Source organism: Macaca fascicularis, chromosome 12 (assembly GCF_037993035.2).
Source record: "Macaca fascicularis isolate 582-1 chromosome 12, T2T-MFA8v1.1".
In the NCBI taxonomy this organism is placed as follows: domain Eukaryota; kingdom Metazoa; phylum Chordata; class Mammalia; order Primates; family Cercopithecidae; genus Macaca; species Macaca fascicularis.
The window spans coordinates 68,118,820-68,138,590 of NC_088386.1; the positions used below are offsets into that span (position 1 = coordinate 68,118,820).

A 19,771-nucleotide genomic window follows, 5' to 3' on the forward strand; every position below is an offset into this window, starting at 1 on the left:
CAGAGTAACTGGGACTGCAGGCTGCAGGCATGCAAGCCTGGCTAATTAAAATAATTTTAGGGGGTAGAGACTAGGTCTTACTGTTGCCCAGGCTGATCTCAAAACCCCTGGTCTCAAGTGATCCTCCCACCTTGGCCTCCCAAAGCACTAGTATTACAGGTGTGAGCCACTGTGCCTGGCCCTACTTTCTTAAGAGTATGATAGTGTTTTTCTCTTTTAATAATCACTAAAAATTTATATTAAAGTAATAAATGCAGAGACTATAAAAAATCAAATGTGTCAGTTCCTGGCCCTTTGTGGGCCTCATTACTCCGAGTTACTCAGAGATTCCTAGTCTTTCTTTTTTCGAGATGAAGTCTCGCTCTATCACCCAGGGTGGAATGCAGTAGTGTGATCTTGGCCCACTGCAACCTCTGCCTCCCGGGTTCAAGCAATTCTCCTGCCTCAGCCTCCCAAGTAGCTGGGACAACAGGCACCCGCCACCACGCCTAGCTAATTTTTTGTATTTTAGTAGAGACGGGGTTTCACCATATTGGCCGGGCTGGTCTCGAACTCCTGACCTTGAGTTGTCCACCTGCCTCACCCTCCCAAAGTGCTGGGATTACAGGCATGAGCTACTGCGCCTGGCCTAATGTTTACATTTTAAACAGTAAATATTACCTTTCTGTTAAAGTAGTTGAGGAGTTAGCTCTCTTTAATAGAGCACCTGCTCCCCTCCCCTAGCCCAAGGGCCACTTTCCCTGTACTATCATCCTAATATTTAAGTTTGTATATGAAATTCAAAGTTGAGAATAATCATCTTGCAAAAGTTTGAAGGCATCCGTTGTTCCTTTTTTTAAAAGGTACAATTCAGTGAAATTCATAAGGTTATTCAAATATTGCCACTGTCTCATTCTAGAACATTTTCATCAGTCCTAAGAAAAAACCCAGTACTCCGTCAGGCACAGCGGCTCATGCCTGTAATGTCGGCACTTTGGGAGGCCAAGGCGGGCAGATTCCCTGAGGTCAGGCGTTTCAGAGCAGCCTGGCCAACATGGTGAAACCCCATCTCTACAAAAAAATACAAAATTAGCTGGGCGTGGTGACAGGCGCCTGTAATCCCAGCTATTCAGGAGGCTGAGACATGAGAATCACTTGAACCCAGGAGGCAGAGGTTGCAGTGAGCCGAGATCGCACCACTGCACTCCAGCCTGGGCGACAGAGCAAGACTCCATCTCAAAAAAAGGAAAATACCAGTACCCATGAAGTCACTTCCCGTTTTTCTCTCTTCTAGCCCTTAGCAACCACTAATCTATTTTCTGTTTGTGTATTTCTCTTTCTGGGCGTTTTATATAAACTTAATCATGCAGTATGTGATCTTTTGTTACTGACTTCTTTCACTTACTATAATGTTATAGTATGCATTTGTACTTCATTCCTTTTTATGACTGAATGATATTCTGTTATATGGATATAACACCTTTGGGTTATGCATTCATCAGTTGATAGACATTTGGTTCCTTTTTATTTTTTGGTTATTATAAATAATACAGCTATGAACATTTGTGTACAAATTATTGTGTGAACATGTGTTTCAGTTATCTTATGTATATACCTCGGGATTGAATTGCTGAATTATAGGAAACTCTGTTTAACTTTGAGAAACTGCCAAACTGTTTTCCAAAGGACCTGCACCATTGTGCATTCTCATCAACAATATGTAAAAGTTCCTGTTTTTCCTTGTCCTTGTCAACAATTGTAGTCTGTCTTTTTTTATTATAGACATTATTGTGAGTGTGAAGTGGTAGCTCATTGTGGTTTTTATTTGCATTTGTCTAATGACTGATGTTGAGCATCTTTTCATTTGCTGATTGGCCTTTTGTGTATCTTTGAAGAAATGCAGATTAAGATCCTTTTTTCAGTTTTAAAATTGGCTGTTTGTCTTTTATTGTTGAGTTGTAAGGGTTCTCTCTCTTATGTATATGTATATATATAAAGATTCTGTGTGTGTGTGTGTGTGTGTGTGTGTATATATATGTATAGGGGTTACTAGTCCCTGATGAGATGTATGATTTGCAAGTATATTCTCCCATTCTATGTGTTCTTTTCACTTTCTTGATAGTGTCCTTTGAAGTACAAAGTTGTGTTGTTTTGTTTTTTGCTTTTTAAAATAGAAATGGGGTCTTGCTATGTTGCGCAGGCTGGTCTCGAACTCCTGAGTTTAAGCAGTCCTCCCACCTTGGCCTCCCAAAGTGCTGGGATTACAGGTTTGAGGCACCACACCCAGCCAAAGTTTTTAGTTTTGAAATTTTTCAGTTTTCTTTTCACATTGCATGTGATTTCAGCCTTATGTCTAAGAAGCCATTGCCTACTCCAAAGTCTTGAAAATTTATGCCTATGTTTCTGAGAGTTTTATAGTTTTAGCTTTTACATTTAAGGTCTTTGATCCATTTTGAGTTAATTTTTGTACATGGTTTGAGGTAAAGGTTCATCTTCATTCTTTTGCATGTGGATATCCAGTTGTCCCAGTACCAATTGTGAAAAACCTATTCTTTCCGCATTCAATTGCCCTGTCACCCTTGCCAAAAATCAATTGCTCGTGAATGTATGGGGTTTATTTCTGGATTCTCAGTTCTATTCCATTGATGTATATATCTCTCATTATGCAAGTACTTAACGCCTGTCTCAATTATTGTAGCTTTAAGTTTTGAAATTTGCAAGTGTGAGTCCTACAACTTCTTTTTCAGGATTATTTTGGCTATTATGGGTTCTCGCATTTCCATGGGTTTTAGGATCAGCTTGTCAATTTCTGCAAAAAACAATGCCAACTAGAATTTTGATGGGCATCATTTGGGAAGTGTTGCCATCTTAGAGTTAACAATATTAACTCTTCTAATTCATGAACACAAGACATCTTTACACTTATGACACAGGGCATCTTTATAGGTCTGCTTTGCTTTCTTTCAATAATGTTTTGTGGTTTTTAGTGTACAAGTCTTGGACTTTTAAATTTACTCCTAAGTATTTTATTATTTTTAATGCTATTATAATGGAATTGTTCACTTAATTCCATTTTTTGGAGTGCTTTTTGCTAGTGGATAGGAATATAACTGATTTTTTTTGTACTGATCTTGTATCCTGCATCCTTGCTAAATGTCTTCATTAGCATGAATAAATTTTTGTGGATTACTTAGAATTTTCTATATAAATGATCATGTCTCTGCAAAAAGATGTAAGTGTGGCTAGTGCAGTGTTGAATAGAAGTGCTGACAGGAAACATCCTTGTCTTTTTTCTGATCCTAAGGGGGATAACTTCTTGTCTTTCACCATTAAGTATGATGTTAGCTCTGATTTTTTTCATAGATACCCTTTATCAAATTGAGAAAGTTTGCCTCTGTTCTTAGTTTGAGTGTTTTTATCATGAAAGGATATTCAATTTTGTCAAGTGCTCTTTCTGTGGAGATTGAAATGATTGTGTGGTTTGTTCTTTGTTCTATTAAGTAGTGTATTACATTGCTTTTTCTACATCAAACCAACCTTGCATTCTTGGGATAAGTCTCAATTTTTTTATGGTTTATGTTGTTTTGTTGAGGATTTTTACATTGATGTTCATAAGGTATGTTTATTGGTCTGTAGTTTCTTGAGATGTTTTAGTTTTAGTATTGGGATGACACTGGCCTTATAGAATGAGTAGGGAATTTCCCTCTCTTTCTGTATTTTGGAAGAGTTTTTGAAGGATTGGTATTCTGTCAGTGTTTGGTAGAACACAACAGTGAAGACTTCCGGGCCTGAGCTTGTCTTTGTGGGAAGATTTTTGATTACTAGTTAAATCTCTATTTGTTATTTATTCAGATTTATGGATAGATATTTATAAACATAAATAATAGGCCAGGCACAGTGGCTTATGCTTGTAATCCTAGCACTTTGGGAAGCCAAGGCAGGTGGATCACCTGAGCTCAGGAGTTTGAGACTAGAGTGGCCAACATGGCAAAACTCCATCTCTACTAAAAATACAAAAATCAGCCAGGCACAGTGGTGTGTGCCTGTAATCCCAGCTACTTGGGAGGCTGAGGCAGGAGAATCACTTGAACCCGGGAGGCAGAGTTTGCGGTGAGCTGAGATTGTGCCATTGCACTGTAGCCTGGACGACAGATCAAGACTCTGTGTCAAATAATAATAATAAAATAAATATAAATAATATATTTGCTATCTATTCAAATTGTCCATTTCTTCCTGAGCTGTGTCAATAGTTTGTATTTTTATTGTAATTTGTCCATTTCATTTAGGTTATCTAATTATTACACACAATTGTTCGTAGTATTCCCTAATAATCCTTTTTATTTTTGTAAGATTGATAGTGATGTCCCCACTTTCGTTCCTGGTTTTATAAATTTGAGTCTTCTTTTTTTTTTTCTTAGTCAATATAGCTAAATATTTATCAATTTTGTTAATCTTTCTAAAGAACCAATTTTTAATGTCATTGGTTTTCTCCATTTTTCTATTCTGTATTTCATTAGTTGCACTCTAGGCTTTATTATAATTTCCTTCCTTCTGCTTGCTTTGGTGTTATTTTGCTCCTGTTTTTCTAGTTTCTAAAGGTGGAAGTTTTGGTTATTCATTTGAGACATTTTACAACTGTAAATTTTACTCTAAGCACTGCTTTGTCTGTATCTTACAAGTTTTTAATGTTTTGTTTTCATTTTCATTCATCTCAAAGTATTCTCTAGTTTCCATTTGGATTTTTTCCATTGGTTAATAGGAGTGGGTGGTTTTAATTGCCACATCCTTGTGAATTTCCCATGTTTTCTCTTAATCATTTAAATTTCATTCTGTTGTGATTGGAAACATACTTTGTATGATTTCAAGTATACATCTATTGAGATTCATTTTATGGCCTAACATAGGGTCTATCCTGGAGAATGTTCCATGTGTACTTGAGAAGTGTTCATTCTGCTGCTGTTGAATGTTCTACAGATAGCTATTAGGTTTGGTTGGTTTGTAGTGTTGTACAAGCTTGTCTTTCCTTGTTAATCTTGTAATTGTTAGATCCATTGTTGAAAGTGGAGTATTGAAGTCTCCAATTATTGTTGAATTGTCTATTTCTCCCTTCAGTTCTATCAATTTTGCTTCATGTATTTTGGAGCTCTGTTGAGTACATACATGTTTTTAATTATATCTTTTTTGTTTATTAACCTTATATCATTAAAAAATCTTCTATTTTGTCTCTTGTAACAATTTTTGCTTTAAAGTATATTTTGTTTGAAGTTAGTGTAACCATCCCAACTCTTTTTGTTTTTGTTTTCATAGTGTATCTTTCCAGACTTTTAATTTAAACCTCTTTGTGCCTTTCAGTCTAAAATGTGTCTCTTTTTAGCATATAGTTAGAATTTAAAACCATTCTGCCAATGTCCACCTTTTAATTGGAATGTCAGATCAATTACATTTAATGTAATTACTATTAAGGTAATTAACAGTAATTTTGGTTTATGTTTGCCGTTTTGTCTTCAATATATGTCATATCATTTTTTATTCATTATTACTGTCTTTTGTTAAAATGATACTTTGTATTACATTGTTTTAATTTCGTTCTTGTTTTTGTTACTGTATTTCTTTGAGTTTTTTAAGTGATTATCCTGGGAATTACAATAAACACCTTAATTTAATATCTAGTTCAGATTAATACCAATTTACTTTAAATAATACACAATGACTTTTCTCCTAAATAGGCCTTTGCCCCTCCCCACCCATCCTTTGTGCTGTTATTGTCATATAACGTACATTTTTGTACATTGTGGGCCTGTCTACAGAGATGTATAATTATTCTATGCAATTGTCTTTTAAATCAGATAGGACACAAAAAGAGTTACAAACAAAAAATATACTCATATTATCCTTAATACTTACTTTTGTAATTACTTTTCCTGGTACTGTTTATTTCTTCACATGGATTCAATGTATTGTCTAGTATCCTTTTGTTTCAGCCTGAAGGATTCCCTTTGGTATTTCTTGATAGCGTATGTCTACCAGTGATGATCTCTCTCAGTTTTTGCTTATCAGGAAATGTCTTAATTTCTCCTTCATTTTTGAAGGATAGTTTTGCTGGTTGTAGAATTCTTGTTGATAGTCTTTTTCTTTCAGCACTTTGGAATATGTTACCTCACTGCCTTCCAGCCTCCATGATTTTAGATGAGAAATCAGCTGTTACAATCTTATTGAATATTGCAAATATGTGATGAGTCATTTCTCTTTCTGTTTCTCAGACTGGATAATTTCAATTGACCTGTCTTCACTATCACTGATTCTTTTCTTTCACATGCTCAAATACGCTGTTGAACCCCTCTAGTGAAATTTTCATTTCATTTATTGTACTTCTGAACTCCAGAATTTCAACTTAGTTATCTTATATAATGTCTATCATGTTTTTTCACCTTTGCCAAATCTTGATGCATATCATTTTTATTGCCATATCTTTTATTGTTGTATCATTTAAAATTTTCTATTTTGAGACATCCTCATACTTTAGTTCTTTAGTGTTTGTTTACAGAGTCTGACTTTACTGACTCAGGTATAGTTTATTGACTTGATTTTTCCTTGCCTATGTATGGGCAATACTTTTTTGTTTCTTTTCATATCTTGTTATTTTTGTAGAAAACTAGACATTTAAAATAATATATTTTGACAGCTCTGGAGATCAGGTACTGCCCTCTCCCCAAGGTTGTTTTTGTGATTGTTTTGTAATTTTTTTTTTTTTTTTTTTGGAGTTAATTCTGTTAAGTTTGAGTTATTTGTTGTGTGTGGTCTCTGAAGTCTCTGCTCATTTAGCTTAGTGGTCAGCTAATGACTGGACTGAGATTTCCTCAAATACGTGGAATCAGTAAGTTTCCCAGTCTTTGCCGGGGGACTCTGTGTGTGTATAGGAGAAGTGTTTAGGAGAATATCTTCAACTGTCAGCCAGGCAGTTGACAACTGTGCCTTAACCTTTAGGTCCTGCTTGCATAGAGCAGTTAGAGGTGAGAGCTTAGGGTCTTCTCATGTCTTTCCTGAGCATGACCCTGGGCATGAGTATGGCCTTTCAGATTCCCAGGAGATAGCTGAGTTTTTCAAAGCTCCTATGGCTATCTCATTCCCTAGACCTTCCTGTCAAGCTTTTTGTTTAGCCTTATTCTTTGCCCTAGCTGTTGTCCGTGCCTCCTACAGCCCTCAAATTAATCAGTTACTGCTAATTGTTTTTGACAGATGTTTCCAGGGATGGGGGTGGGGTGAAAGACTTTTGTACTGGGGAGCTCAGAGTCAGGTCAAATAAATAGTATTCCCAGCGGCTACCAGGCTGCTGGTTTCACTCTGATTGCATATTTATTGGAGGGAGGGGGAGCAGGATAGGAACAAGTTAAAATGCTTACTGTTCTTTTAGGGATTCAGTTGTTTTACTTTAATAAATGTTCCCCAGATTGCTGCATGCCTTTAGTTAATTTCCAGAATTCTGTCAAAGTTGATTCTTCATGATTTTTGTGCCACCACCCCCCCTCATTTTTTTTTTTGATGCTTTGATAGAGGAGACACTTTTGCAGGTTCTTTCTCTCCTATTTTTGCTGATGTCACTCCTGCTGTTCTTTTTGAGAAGACAACGTTTATTACAATTCCTCTTTTTATGTGACCAGTTTTAGGTGTCTACTTTTGTTTAACTGGACTTTATAACATCTTTTTTTTTTTTTTTTTTTAAGCTGTGTTCTGAAATTTCAGTGATGTGACTTGTTGTGGGCCTTTTCTTATTTATTGGGCTATGGTCTTTGAACTTCCCATTATTTTCTTGATATTTTCCTTTTCACTGTGTGTTTAGTCTCTTTCTGATAGTCATATTAGGAGGATGTTGGGCTTCATGACATCATTACCTGTTTTTAATCTTTTTTCCTCCTGTTTTTCATTGCTTCAACTTTTTATTCTATTCTGTGAGATTTCCTTGACTTCAAATTCCCAGCCCTTCTATTGAATTCTTACTTCTGTTATCTTACAAATTTCCAAGAACTCTTATTTTTAAAATTAATCCCTTTTTAGAATTCTGCTCTAGTTTTATTTTATTGCTCTGAGGATATTTTTTATATATATATATATATTTTTTTTTTTTTTTTCTAAACTAATTTGCCTCTGCACCCTGCATTGTCCATTTCCTGAGTTTCTTTTTGTCTGTTTCTCTCCTGGTTGTTCATTTTAAAGGGCTAGGCACAAATAATAAATGGCAATGCCATCTGTTTGCTGTAAAAACAATATGAATGTATCACTTTTGTTTTTTTTAAGCTCAGATGCTAATGTGTCTATTTTTTGGTTATTTATGTGTCAGCTACTTGCCCATTAAGGTTTATATAGTCAAGAAAAGACCCACTGGCCGGGCACGGTGGCTCAAGCCTGTAATCCCAGCACTTTGGGAGGCCGAGACGGGTGGATCACGAGGTCAGGAGATCGAGACCATCCTGGCTAACCCGGGGAAACCCCGTCTCTACTAAAAATATAAAAAACTAGCCAGGCGAGGTGGCGGCCCTGTAGTCCCAGCTACTCCAGAGGCTGAGGCAGGAGAATGGCGTGAACCCGGGAGGCGGAGCTTGCAGTGACCAGAGATCTGGCCACTGCACTCCAGCCTGGGTGACAGAGCGAGACTCTGTCTCAAAAAAAAAAAAGAAAAGAAGACCCACTGGTCTTCTGGTTTGGGGCTTGAGTTGTGCTGCAGCATGTTCTTTCTTATACCTTTTTCTGTTTCTATTAGTAGTGCTTTATTTAGCATTTTGGTCTGCAGCTGATTTCTATTGCTAATATCTATCATTGCATGGATCAAGGTTTACTGAGTTCTTAGACTCTCAGAAGAGATTACTTATGTGCTGGTGGATGGGCTTCGCTTAGGTAATCTGTCTTTATGATGGAAAGAAAAATTCATAATGACCCGGCAATCCCACTCCTATGACTATACCTCAAAGGATTGAGAATATTTAGGCAAAAACTTATACACAAATACTTATAGTGGCACTATTCACAATAGTGTACAGGTATAAACAACCCAAATATCTATCAGCTAATGAATGGATAAACAAAATGTGGTGTGCCCATACAGTGGAATATTATTTGGCCACAAAGCACTGAAATACTCATATATGCTACAAACTGGTTGTTATAACATTGAAGACATTATGCTAAGTGAAAGAAGCCAATCACAAAAGGCCACATATTATATGATTTTATTTACATGAAATATCCAGAATTGGCAAATATATAGGGACAGAAAGTAGATTAGTGGTTGCCTAGGGATATGGCCACTAAAGGAGCCAGGGTTTCTTTTGGAGGTGATGAATATATTCTAAAATTGACTGTGGTAATGGTTGCACATATCTATGACTATGTTAAAAATCATTCAATTATATACTTTAAGTGCATAAATTAGATGGTATGTAAATTATTTTTATCTTTTTTGAGATGCAGTCTCCCTCTGTTGCCCAGGCTGGAGTGCAGTGGCATGATCTCAGCTCGCTGCAAGCCTCCCAGGTTCAAGCGATTCTCCTGCCTCAGCCTCCCTAGTGGCTGGGACTACAGGCGCCTGCCACCACACCCGACTAATTATTGTATTTTTAGTAACGATGGGGTTTTGCCATGTTGGCCAGGCTGGTCTCGAGCTGCTGACCTCAAGTGATCTGTCTGCCTCTGCCTCCCAAAGTGCTGGGATTATAGGCATCAGCCACTGCGTCCAGTCTGCTATGTAAATTATATCTGAATAAAGCTGTTTAAAATAAAATACGCTTGTAACGGTCTCAAAAAGACTGTTCTAGAAGCCTGCTATGTTACTTATGTTTGAATAAAGCTGTTTAAAATAAAACAGAAAGGCTTGTAAAGGTCTCAAAAAGACTGTTCTAGAAGTGCTGTCTGTATTAGGCTCTGCCTTCACCTGTTGTTTCTCCCCTCACATCCAAGGTCACATGAAGGCATCTCCTCTTGCAGTCTCTCTTTACATGTTAAATTCTTGCTTTTTCTTCATTCGAGCTTTTATCCCCATTACTTACCCTAGACTTTCAGAATCAAGGCTTGGTTTTTTTTCTTTCCCATTTTTTTTTTTTAGCTTATTCAAATTAATTGACTTTTTTTACCTTTTATCCTTCTGCTAAAAACCTATACAAAAGTTGTCGTTTCTGTCTTTCAGCCCTAGCTGCTCTTTCAATTCTGTGTTTAATATATAATCTATAAATAACCTATGTGTTACAGCCACATGTCTTTTTTTTTATAGATGGAGTCTTACTCTGTCACCCGGGCTGGAGTGCAGTGGCAGAATCTCGGCTCACTGCGACCTCTCTTTCCCGGGTTCAAGCAATTCTCCTGTCTCAGCCTCCTGAGTAGCAGGGATTTACAGGCGTGCGCCACCACACCTGACTAATTTTTGTATTTTTAGTAGAGACGGAGTTTCACCATGTTGGCCAGGCTGGTCTTGAACTCCTGAACTCAAGTGATCTGCCCGCCTCAGCCTCCCAAAGTGCTGGGATTACAGGTGTGAGCCACAGTGCCCGGCCTACATGTCATTTAAATTAAAATTTAAATGTCTTGGTTCATTTACTGTTGATAATTTTACAAACTTAACAGTGAAAACGCTGTTGGCTGAGAAACTTTAGGAACTCTGGGTGAATACACGGTTGGTTGAATGTCCTGGCTTTAGAGCTGTCATCTAGTCAGTAGTGGTTCATTTCGTCTGGGCCTGGAATTCACATGAATTAACCTAGCGAGCCTAGTGTTACTAGGAACAGGAAGTTAGGGATGGCAGCTCTTGGTTAGATGACATTGACATGTGGTGATTTTGTGCGCTGAAGAGAAAACTTTAAAAATAATTGGCGAACTTCTCTTCCTTGGCCTTCCTGTTGACAATACTTATCTCATTATCTTAATAGGGTTTCGTGTTAGTTTTCACATCTCTCTTTCAATACATTTGTCATCAAAGGTTCCATTCTTCTTGCCTTGAATATATACAGACTTAATGTCTGTCTCTACCATTATTCCCTCCCTTCCTTTTCCTGAAGAACTTGGATCCTCCAATCTATTACTGCTCTTTTGGAAACTCTTTCGCCTACTTTAAAATCCACTGGCTCCGGTTTATTGTATTGTTGACTGCAAAGCAAAGTACTGCTTTGACTGTAGTTTCTAACTCTATTCCTGTGGCTTAGTTTGCCCCTTTACCTCTAGCAAGATGATGCTTCTCACATCCTCTCTGTCCTGTCTGCTTAGCCCCTGTTATTTTCCCATGCAGCCTGAGGCTGGAAATGGCTCCTAATTTTGTACTTGCCAGGTTGTTGTTACAGTCTCCCTGGCCAAAAGGTTAAGGAAAACCAGAAAATAATTTACTCAAGTCTACCTTTTTATCTCAATATCTATTCTAATACGTTCTTTACTCCCTTCATGTATTTATAGAATGTGCATACTTCTTATTCATGTTACTAGCAAATGTGAAGCAGAGCATATCATTAAAGGATGAATAATTAACAAATTGTTGAATTTCTCAAAATACCCAGAGCTCTTTATTCATCTTACTAAAATAAATTGCTTTATAGGGCCAATAGCAATTTCAAGCATCATGCTACATAAAAGTTTTTTTTTTTTCTTTTTTTAAACTGAGCAGAGTCTCGCCGTGTCACCCAGGCTAGAGTATAGTGGCACAACCTTGGCTCACTGCAGCCTCCTCCTGGATTCAAGAGATTCTTGTGCCTCAGCCTCCCAAGTAGCTGAGATTACAGGCGTGCACCATGATGCCTGGATAATTTTGTATTTTCAGTTGAGACAGGGTTTTGCCATGTTGGCCAGGCTGGTCTTGAACTCCTGACCTCAAGTGATTTGCCTGCCTTGGCCTCCCAAAGTGCTGGGTTTATAGGCGTAAGCCACCACACCCAGCCACAAATTCCTAATAAAGTCCTTGTATACTTTGATAGTGTAATTACTTAATTTTAGATGTATTAGAGGCAGATTTTTAAATGGGATTTCAAGGCAGATTTTTTAGTTATAAAAATCAAAATATCTCTATAATTACCATTATAAAGGTAATATATACATACTGTAAAAAATTTTTAAATATATAAGAACTTAACTATAAGCCATTCAGCCTATTGACTTTTAATACATATTATTCACTACTATTTTATATACACATAAAAGCAGATTTGTGTATGACAACTGTATTGTTATAGGCAGTAAAATCAATTCAGATTCTGTGACAAAGGAAAATGGCTATAGTAGATGAGAATATAAGCTGGATACTAGCTAGGAAAATAAGTCCATGTTAACTTTGAAGGAAAACAAAAATTATACGTAAATAAATTACTAAATTTGATTTGCCATACTGTTTATTTGAGTTGAAAAATGATATAAAAATGTAAAGACCTACATGCCTTACAAACACATCAGAAAGTGTTTTGGGGTTCTAGGCTGTAAAATTGCTTGTAGAGGCAAACACAAAGTAGCGGTTCTGTTTTTTTCTCCCTGAAAATGAAAATTATACTGTTTTTTTCCTGTTAAAGTAATTGTGAAGAAAATTCAGACTCTGAAAACCCCAAACAAGAAGAGAAAATTACTCATTCTACAGACAATAAAATTATATATCATTTCAGACCTTTTTATAGTAGAATTTTTACAAAGTATTATAAATGCTTCTTTGTAACTGGGTTTTTTTTTTTCCTGCTTAACAAGATCTCTTAAGCCAGTATGTAGAGTTCTGTATAATATCTAATTAATGGTTAACAATATCCTATTTTAGAATGTACTTTCTTTTCCTTAACTAATCCCCTATTTAGGTTGTTTAGTTTTAGGTATTCTGCATAGAGCTATGGTGGATGTTCTCATACATGCTTTGCATGCTTTTCTGCTTATTAGGATAAATTTCTGGAAGTGACGTTGTGTGAAAGGTACATGCATTTTTTTTTTTTTTAAATAGAGGCAGGGTTTTATTCTGTCACCCAGGTTGGAGTACAGTGATGAGATCATAGCTCACTACAGCCTCAAAGTCCTGGGCTCAAGTGATCCTCCTGCCTCAGCCTCCCAAGTAGTTGGGATTACAGGCATGCACTACCACATCTGGCTAATTTAAAAGTTTTTTTGTTTTTGTTTTTGTTTTGTTTTGTTTCTTTGTAGAGATGGAGTCTCACTATATTGCACAGGCTGGTCTGGAACTGCTGGGCCCAAGTGATCCCCCTGTTATGGCCTCCCAAAGTATTGGGATTATATGTGTGAGCCACCACACCCAGCCAATATATGCATTTTTTCTTTTTTTTTTTTTTTTTAATTTAGAGACAGTGGCTCACTCTGTCACCCAGGCTGGAGTGCAGTGGTGCAATCATAGCTCACTATAGCCTCCACCTCCTGGGCTCAAGTGATCCTCCTTCCTCAGCCTCCCAAGTAGCTGAGATCACAATTATATGCCACCATGCCCAGCTAATTTTAGAAAATTTTTTGTAGCGATGGGGTCTTAACTCTGTTGTGCAGGCTGATCTCAAACTCCTGGCTTCAAGTGATTCTCTTGTCTCAGTCTCCCAAAGTGCTGAGATTACAAGCATGAATCACCATGTCCAGCCTAATACCTGCATTTTTATTATTTTTATTTATTTATTTATTTATTTATTTATTTTGAGAAGGAGTCTTGCTCTGTAGCCCAGGCTAGAGTACAGTGGTGTGCTCTTGGCTCACTGTGACCTCCATCTCCTGGGTTCAAGCAATTCTTCTGCCTCAGCCTCCCAAGTAGCTGGGACTACAGGCATGTGCCACCTGGCTAATTGTTATATTTTTAGTAGAGATGGGATTTCGCTCTGTCGGCCAAACTGGTCTTGAACTCCTGACTTCAAGTGATTCACCTGCCTCTGCCTCCCAAAGTGCTGGATTACAGGTGTGCATGTTTGATTCTAGTCACCACGCTGCCAACCAGAAAGGAATAACAAATTATAGTTACATACAAGATAGGGTTAACTTGTGTCCAGTTCTGTGCTATAATGCACTGTTAATGAGACTCCCGGCAATATACAAAGCCACAGCAGTATTATGATGGAGTTTATGTATTAGAGTTTCACATATTAGAGGAGTTGGGTTGGGTTCAGCAGCGAGGGAAATGCTTATATTGGCAACTTGGATTGTGTTGTATTCATTTTCAAAAGCAGTGCTCAGGCCAGGTGTGGTGGTTCATGCCTGTGATCCCAGCACTTTGGGAGGCCGAGGCGGGTGGATCATGAGGTCAGGAAATCAAGTCCATCCTGGCTAACATGGTGAAACCCTGTCTTGACTAAAAAAAACAAAAACAAAAAAATTAGCCGGGCATGGTGGCAGGCGACTGTAGTTCCAGCTACTCTGGAGGCTGAGGCAGGAGAATGGCACGAACCTGGGAGGCAGAGGTTGCAGTGAGCTGAGCTCGTGCCACCGCACTCCAGCCTGGGTGACAGAGCAAGGCTCCATCTCAAAAACAAAACAAAACAAAACAAAAAACGCAGCACTCTCCCACCAGCAGTTAAACTGTGATGCTATGAGTATGTGTTGATGTTTTGCTGTTTTGAGGACTTGGGCATAGAGCATGATCCTTTTCTTATCTTAGATGAGTGACCGAGGAGGTGGTGTTCCTCTGAGGAAAATTGACAGACTCTTCAACTACATGTATTCAACTGCACCGAGACCTCGTGTTGAGACTTCCCGCGCGGTGCCCCTGGTATGTTATCAAGAAATAGTGAAGTGTGTTTCTGTCAATTGCCTTCCACATGCTCTAGCTGCCAAATAAGTAAGTTAAGCCGTCATGTAGGGTACTCCACAAGGAAGAAAGAAGCTCTTAGAAATGTACACTTTCCCCTACATTTAAACAACCTTCAGAACACTTTTTTTTTTCCAACTGAAATGGGCACGAGACAGAGATCTGGAGTTCTTGTTACAACGTTTGATCATGACATAGCAGTAGTTTTCCTGTGTAAAACCCTTTTTCAGAATGTGGTTAACCACATTATTTCTAATGTGGGGAATAAATTACTGGTTTTAGCAGTATTTGGTCAACACTGAATTACTTTTTAGTGTTTACTTTTTTCTCAAGTATTTGTCATTAGAATGATCTCATATCCTAGACTGAAAAATAAGACTAAAATTCTGATCTGTTCAGTCACCAACCTGAGGGCTTAAATTATAATTTCTTTGATGGTGTTTTTATTAATCTTAGTTCCACCTATTTGCAGGTTTAATAGGATCAACTTTTGAATTGATTCCATCCTTATCTTTATGTTCTAACTCCCCCACAGAAAGTATGTTGCCAAAATTTTGTCTGTAATTCTAGAAGAGCTCTACTCTTCTTGGCTTGGAAACTTCTCTGACATTTCCAGTAGAATTATGCTGTAACATGATGGGATATAGTACAAGATCTATTTTAGACCCCTTCCTAGGAAGTTACTAGGACTTTATTCTGATAGTTTTGTGTCCGGAATTGGTGGGTTCTTGGTCTCACTGACTTTAAGAGTGAAGCCGCAGACCCTCGTGGTGAGTGTTACAGTTCTTAAAGATGGTGTGTCCAGAGGTTGTTTCTTCAGATGTTCAGATGTGTCCAGAGTTTCTTCCTCCCGGTGGGTTCATGGTCTCACTGGCTTTAGCAGTGAAACTGCAGACCTTCGTGGTGAGTGTTACAGCTCATAAAGGCAGTGCGTCGGGAGTTGTTTGTTCTCCTGGTGGGTTCGTGGTCTCGCTGGCTTCAGGAGTGAAGCTGCAGACCTGTGCAGTGAGTGTTACAGCTCATAAAGGTAGTGCGGACCCGGAGAGTGAGCAGCAGCAAGATTTATTGTGAGGAGCAAAGAACAAAGCTTCCACAACGTGGAAGGGGACCCCAGTGGGTTGCTGTTGCTGGCTTGGGTGGCCTGCTTTTATTCCCTTATTTGGCCCCACCCACATCCTGCTGGTTGGTCCATTTTACAGAGAGCTAATTGGTCCATTTTACAGAGAGCTGATTGGTCTGTTTTACAGAGAGCTGATTGGTTCATTTTGTCAGAGTGCTGATTGGTGCGTTTACAAACCTTTAGCTAGACACAGAGTGCTGATTGGTGCATATACAATCCTTAGCTAAACAGAAAAGTTCCCCAAGTCCCCACCCAATCCAGAAGCCCAGCCAACTTCACCTCTCAGTTTTACCAGATGCATACCACAAATTCTATGGCTACAGCTGTAGTATAGTTGAAATGCTTGCTCTAGTAATGTCCTTTTCCAGTTGAGATACATGGCTTCCAGGAGTTGGCATCCATATATCAAGGGGCAGACAGACAGTGTCAAATGATAAACATGAGCATCTTTTCATAAGTCTAGTTTTATGCTAAAAAGTAGAGGGAGAGACAGGAGCTGCTGTTTTTGTAGTAAACGAATATTGTAGAATTTTTGTAGAGAGTGGCATAGTGAGCTAGTCCAGACTCTGGATCTAAACTCTTTGATTCCATTTCTGATACTGCTGCATCTTAGATGTGCAGCCTTGGGAAAATTATTGACCTCTGAAGGCCAAAGTTTCCCCAGTTAGAAAAACGGAGTTATTGTGAGAATTCAGTGAGTTGATATATGTAAAAATGCTCTTTATAGTGCCTGGCTCATGGTAAATGCCATGTAAGTGTTTGTTATTTTAGGATATAAAATGTATGTGAATTTTTAAGAAAACAGGAGGCTTGACCTGAACAGGCTCCCCCATACATCTGCATGTCCTTAACAAGGCTAAGACTATTACTAATTTCTTGCAGAGCCTCCTTTCTGCTGACCTCACTTTGTAGATGGTCCCAGTCAGCAGGCAGTAGGGTAGCTGGCAAAAGGCCAGCAGATGCCCACAGGAGTGGCTTTCTTGTCCACCTGGTTACTAAAAGCTTCTTCCCTGTGGATACCTTCTGGTGGGTCTTTGCATGGATAGGCTAGCTTTACACTGTAAGTCCAGAGAGGAACATCCACACATCTCTCTTCCAGACCTCCTTCTCATCCTTCACTCAGTTTTGATCTTTCCGAATCTTTAACAAGCCAGCCACTTTTTGCCACTGCCCATGCTGGAAGGGTTTACTTTCACCCCGTCTTTCAGGTCTGCCCTCCAACCCTGACAGGGATTGTAGTAGGAACATGGCAGCCTACTTTCGGATGGTGATAGCACATGGGGTAATTCCATCAGTGAACCCAGAAGCCCAGCCAGCTTCACCTCTCAATCCCCCCCTCTAAACAGGACACTCTAACTGCTGTTGGGAATTGGGCAATGACTGCTGTAGCTACTTCCTGCTGGACAGGGACGAAGAAGGGGCCCTGCAGTGTAGTGGCCTCCAGCGGGGAGCTCTTTAGGTTAGTGAAAGGGCCAGTGGGTCAGTCCAGGGGTCCTCGGTAGAAGTTGTTAGTTGAGCTCATTTGGGGTTCCATTTGTAAGACCATCTGTAGCTTGATGGCCTTGATTCTAGAGGAAACAAATTTGACAAGGAAGTTAAAAATACAGGGCCTGAAGGTGAGTAATAGCAAGATGGCTGTCACAGGACCTAGAAAGGGGAGAAACCATGTTGCCCAATGCCAGAGGTTGATATAAGAGTTTGAAAGGCGTTGTCTGATTTCAGAATACTTTTCCTGTAAACACCGGGTGACATCTCGGTCTATGCCTGACTGGTTAGTGTAAAAACAACACTCTTCCCCTAAGAAGGTGCGGAGTCCTCCGTTCTCAGCAGTGAGGAGGTCTAGGCCTCGGTGGTTTTGGAGAGTCACTGCTGCTAAAGAGAGTATTTGGGATTGTAGAGTAAGGATAGATTTTGTTATTTCTTGCAAACTGTCTGAGAAATCCTTTGAGTGTTTGTGGTAGTAGGATAATGAAGTAGATAAACTGGATATTCCGGTTCCTGTAGCAGTGGCCATTTCTAACCCTGTAAGTAGGGGTATTAGTTGTATGGCCCTGCGCTGAGGGACTTGAGCTTTGAGGAGCACTGATAGGGTCTGATTTCCATGAGATTAGAAGTTAGGATAATATATGTTACACTGTTAGCTTTTAGCAAACTTTACTTTTATTGAAACCTTGTAAGTTTGGGATTTCAATTATTCTTTCCTATTAATAAGATCTCGTTCAGTCCATATTAACTTAAAATTGGTATAGATGGCTCCTTCCTGATTCTGTAACTACCTTAAGCGCTCACATTTGAGCAGACCGAATATTAGGCAATTTTCCTAACTCTGCTTCTACAAGAGTTTCCTTATCACTTACTGAATACCCATTGTGTCTTTTTCCCTTAATCGCCTGGGAGGAAACATCTATCGTCCTGTCCTGAAGGGAGTTCCTCCTTTGTGTGGTCGGACCTTCAGATTTAGATCCCCTGTTAGGAAACCCGCTGGGTTAAGGATTTTTGATAGGAAAGCTATGGGTTGTCAGTGGCCTCGGTGCTTTCAGGCTATGCCCTTGTTTACATGGACAACAAGGTGGTATTGGAGTATTACAGGGTTACAGAGAAGACCTTCAATTATCAATTATAGGTTTTAAATTTACCCTGGCTTGTAAAGGAATAGGGTATACTGTTTTTTCTTTGCTACTATCTCTTTCTCTTTGACTTCTTTGTCTCTTTCTGACTCTGTCTTTGTCTCTTCCTCTCTCTTTGACTTTCTGTGTCTTTCTCTCTGACTTCCTCTTTGTCTCTGTCTCCTCCTCTCTGTCTCTTTGACTTTGTCTCTTTCTTTCTTTCTCTCTGACTCCTTGTTTGTCTCTCTCTTCCTTTCTCTCTCTCTCTGACTTTCTGTCTCTTTCTCTCTTTCTGCTGGTCTTTCCCTGCCTCTGCCAGCTACTTATGCTGCTCTTCTCCCCTCTCCTGGAGAAGTCCGCAGACCAAGAACCCACCGGAAGGAACCAATTCCGAACACAATACAATCAAGCAGGCAGCAAGGAAAAGCAATATGCTTTTTCCAGACCAACTACAAGTCATTTTATGGAAAGAATAAAGAGTTTTAAATGACCAGAGGGAAGTTAGGTGATACAGTACTTGAGTAAACCTCAGCTTAATCATTAATGCTTAAATATTAATTATATTAAATATAATGCCTCTCTCAGATGTAGGCTCTGAAAGCCTCAGTGGCATCTATCTTAATTAGAAAAGTATTTCAGTGTGTGGCTCTCTGAATAGAATTTTGTTTTTCTCATCAAACAGGCTGGTTTTGGTTATGGATTGCCCATATCACGTCTTTACGCACAATACTTCCAAGGAGACCTGAAGTTGTATTCCCTAGAGGGTTACGGGACAGATGCAGTTATCTACATTAAGGTAATAGCTGTAGTCTTCTTGATTTAATATTTCTTTTGATGATAAAAATAGATGCCCATACTTAACTGTAATGAAATTTACCACATGCTGTTTACATAGAAAAAAGATTATGGTTTTTTGCCTGGGTTCTCACCAATTTTGATAGATGATCCCCTCAACTATGGGGAAAGAGATTTGTATCCTGGAGTGATCAGGACTCTGGCTATTAATAGGAAAAAAATTGGGTTAAAGTAGAGAATCATAAGTTATATATCATACAAGTTTAATTTTAACATAAAACACATGAATGAACATTGATATACCAAACTTTTGATGTACTGCCAGGGCCTTTTCTCTGTATATGGGTCTGCAGATAGGAGTGTCACATTGTCTTTTTTGCAAAAGCTGTACTGACAGTGCATCATTTTAGTTTCTTTAAACAAACAAGTGCATACTCTTTTTGGACTTTTATGCTGTCCTTTACAGATACCTCCTGACTGATTTGACAGCAAGTTTTATGTGACTTTCCTTCAGGAGTCTTTCCAAAACATTCATCTTAG

At 38.7% G+C, this 19,771-nt stretch overlaps 1 protein-coding gene across 33 annotated transcripts in view; it reads left to right on the forward strand.

Annotated features, from left to right (window-relative positions):
• PDK1 (pyruvate dehydrogenase kinase 1) overlaps positions 1–19,771 on the forward strand; it is a 108,858-nt gene that overhangs the window by 15,406 nt on the left and 73,681 nt on the right. For 31 of the 33 annotated variants that reach the window (XR_001483947.4, XR_012421233.1, XR_012421226.1 and 28 more), the window contains 2 exons: positions 14,561–14,671; positions 19,119–19,232. Coding sequence is in view for 9 of the 33 variants with exons in the window: in XM_074009463.1 (XP_073865564.1) it covers positions 14,561–14,671; positions 19,119–19,232 (225 nt within the window). In the remaining 24 variants the exon portion in view is untranslated. Of the gene's footprint in view, positions 1–14,560; positions 14,672–19,118; positions 19,234–19,771 lie in introns of those variants that run through there. The other 2 variants (XM_045367269.3, XM_074009462.1) reach the window with 2 other exon arrangements.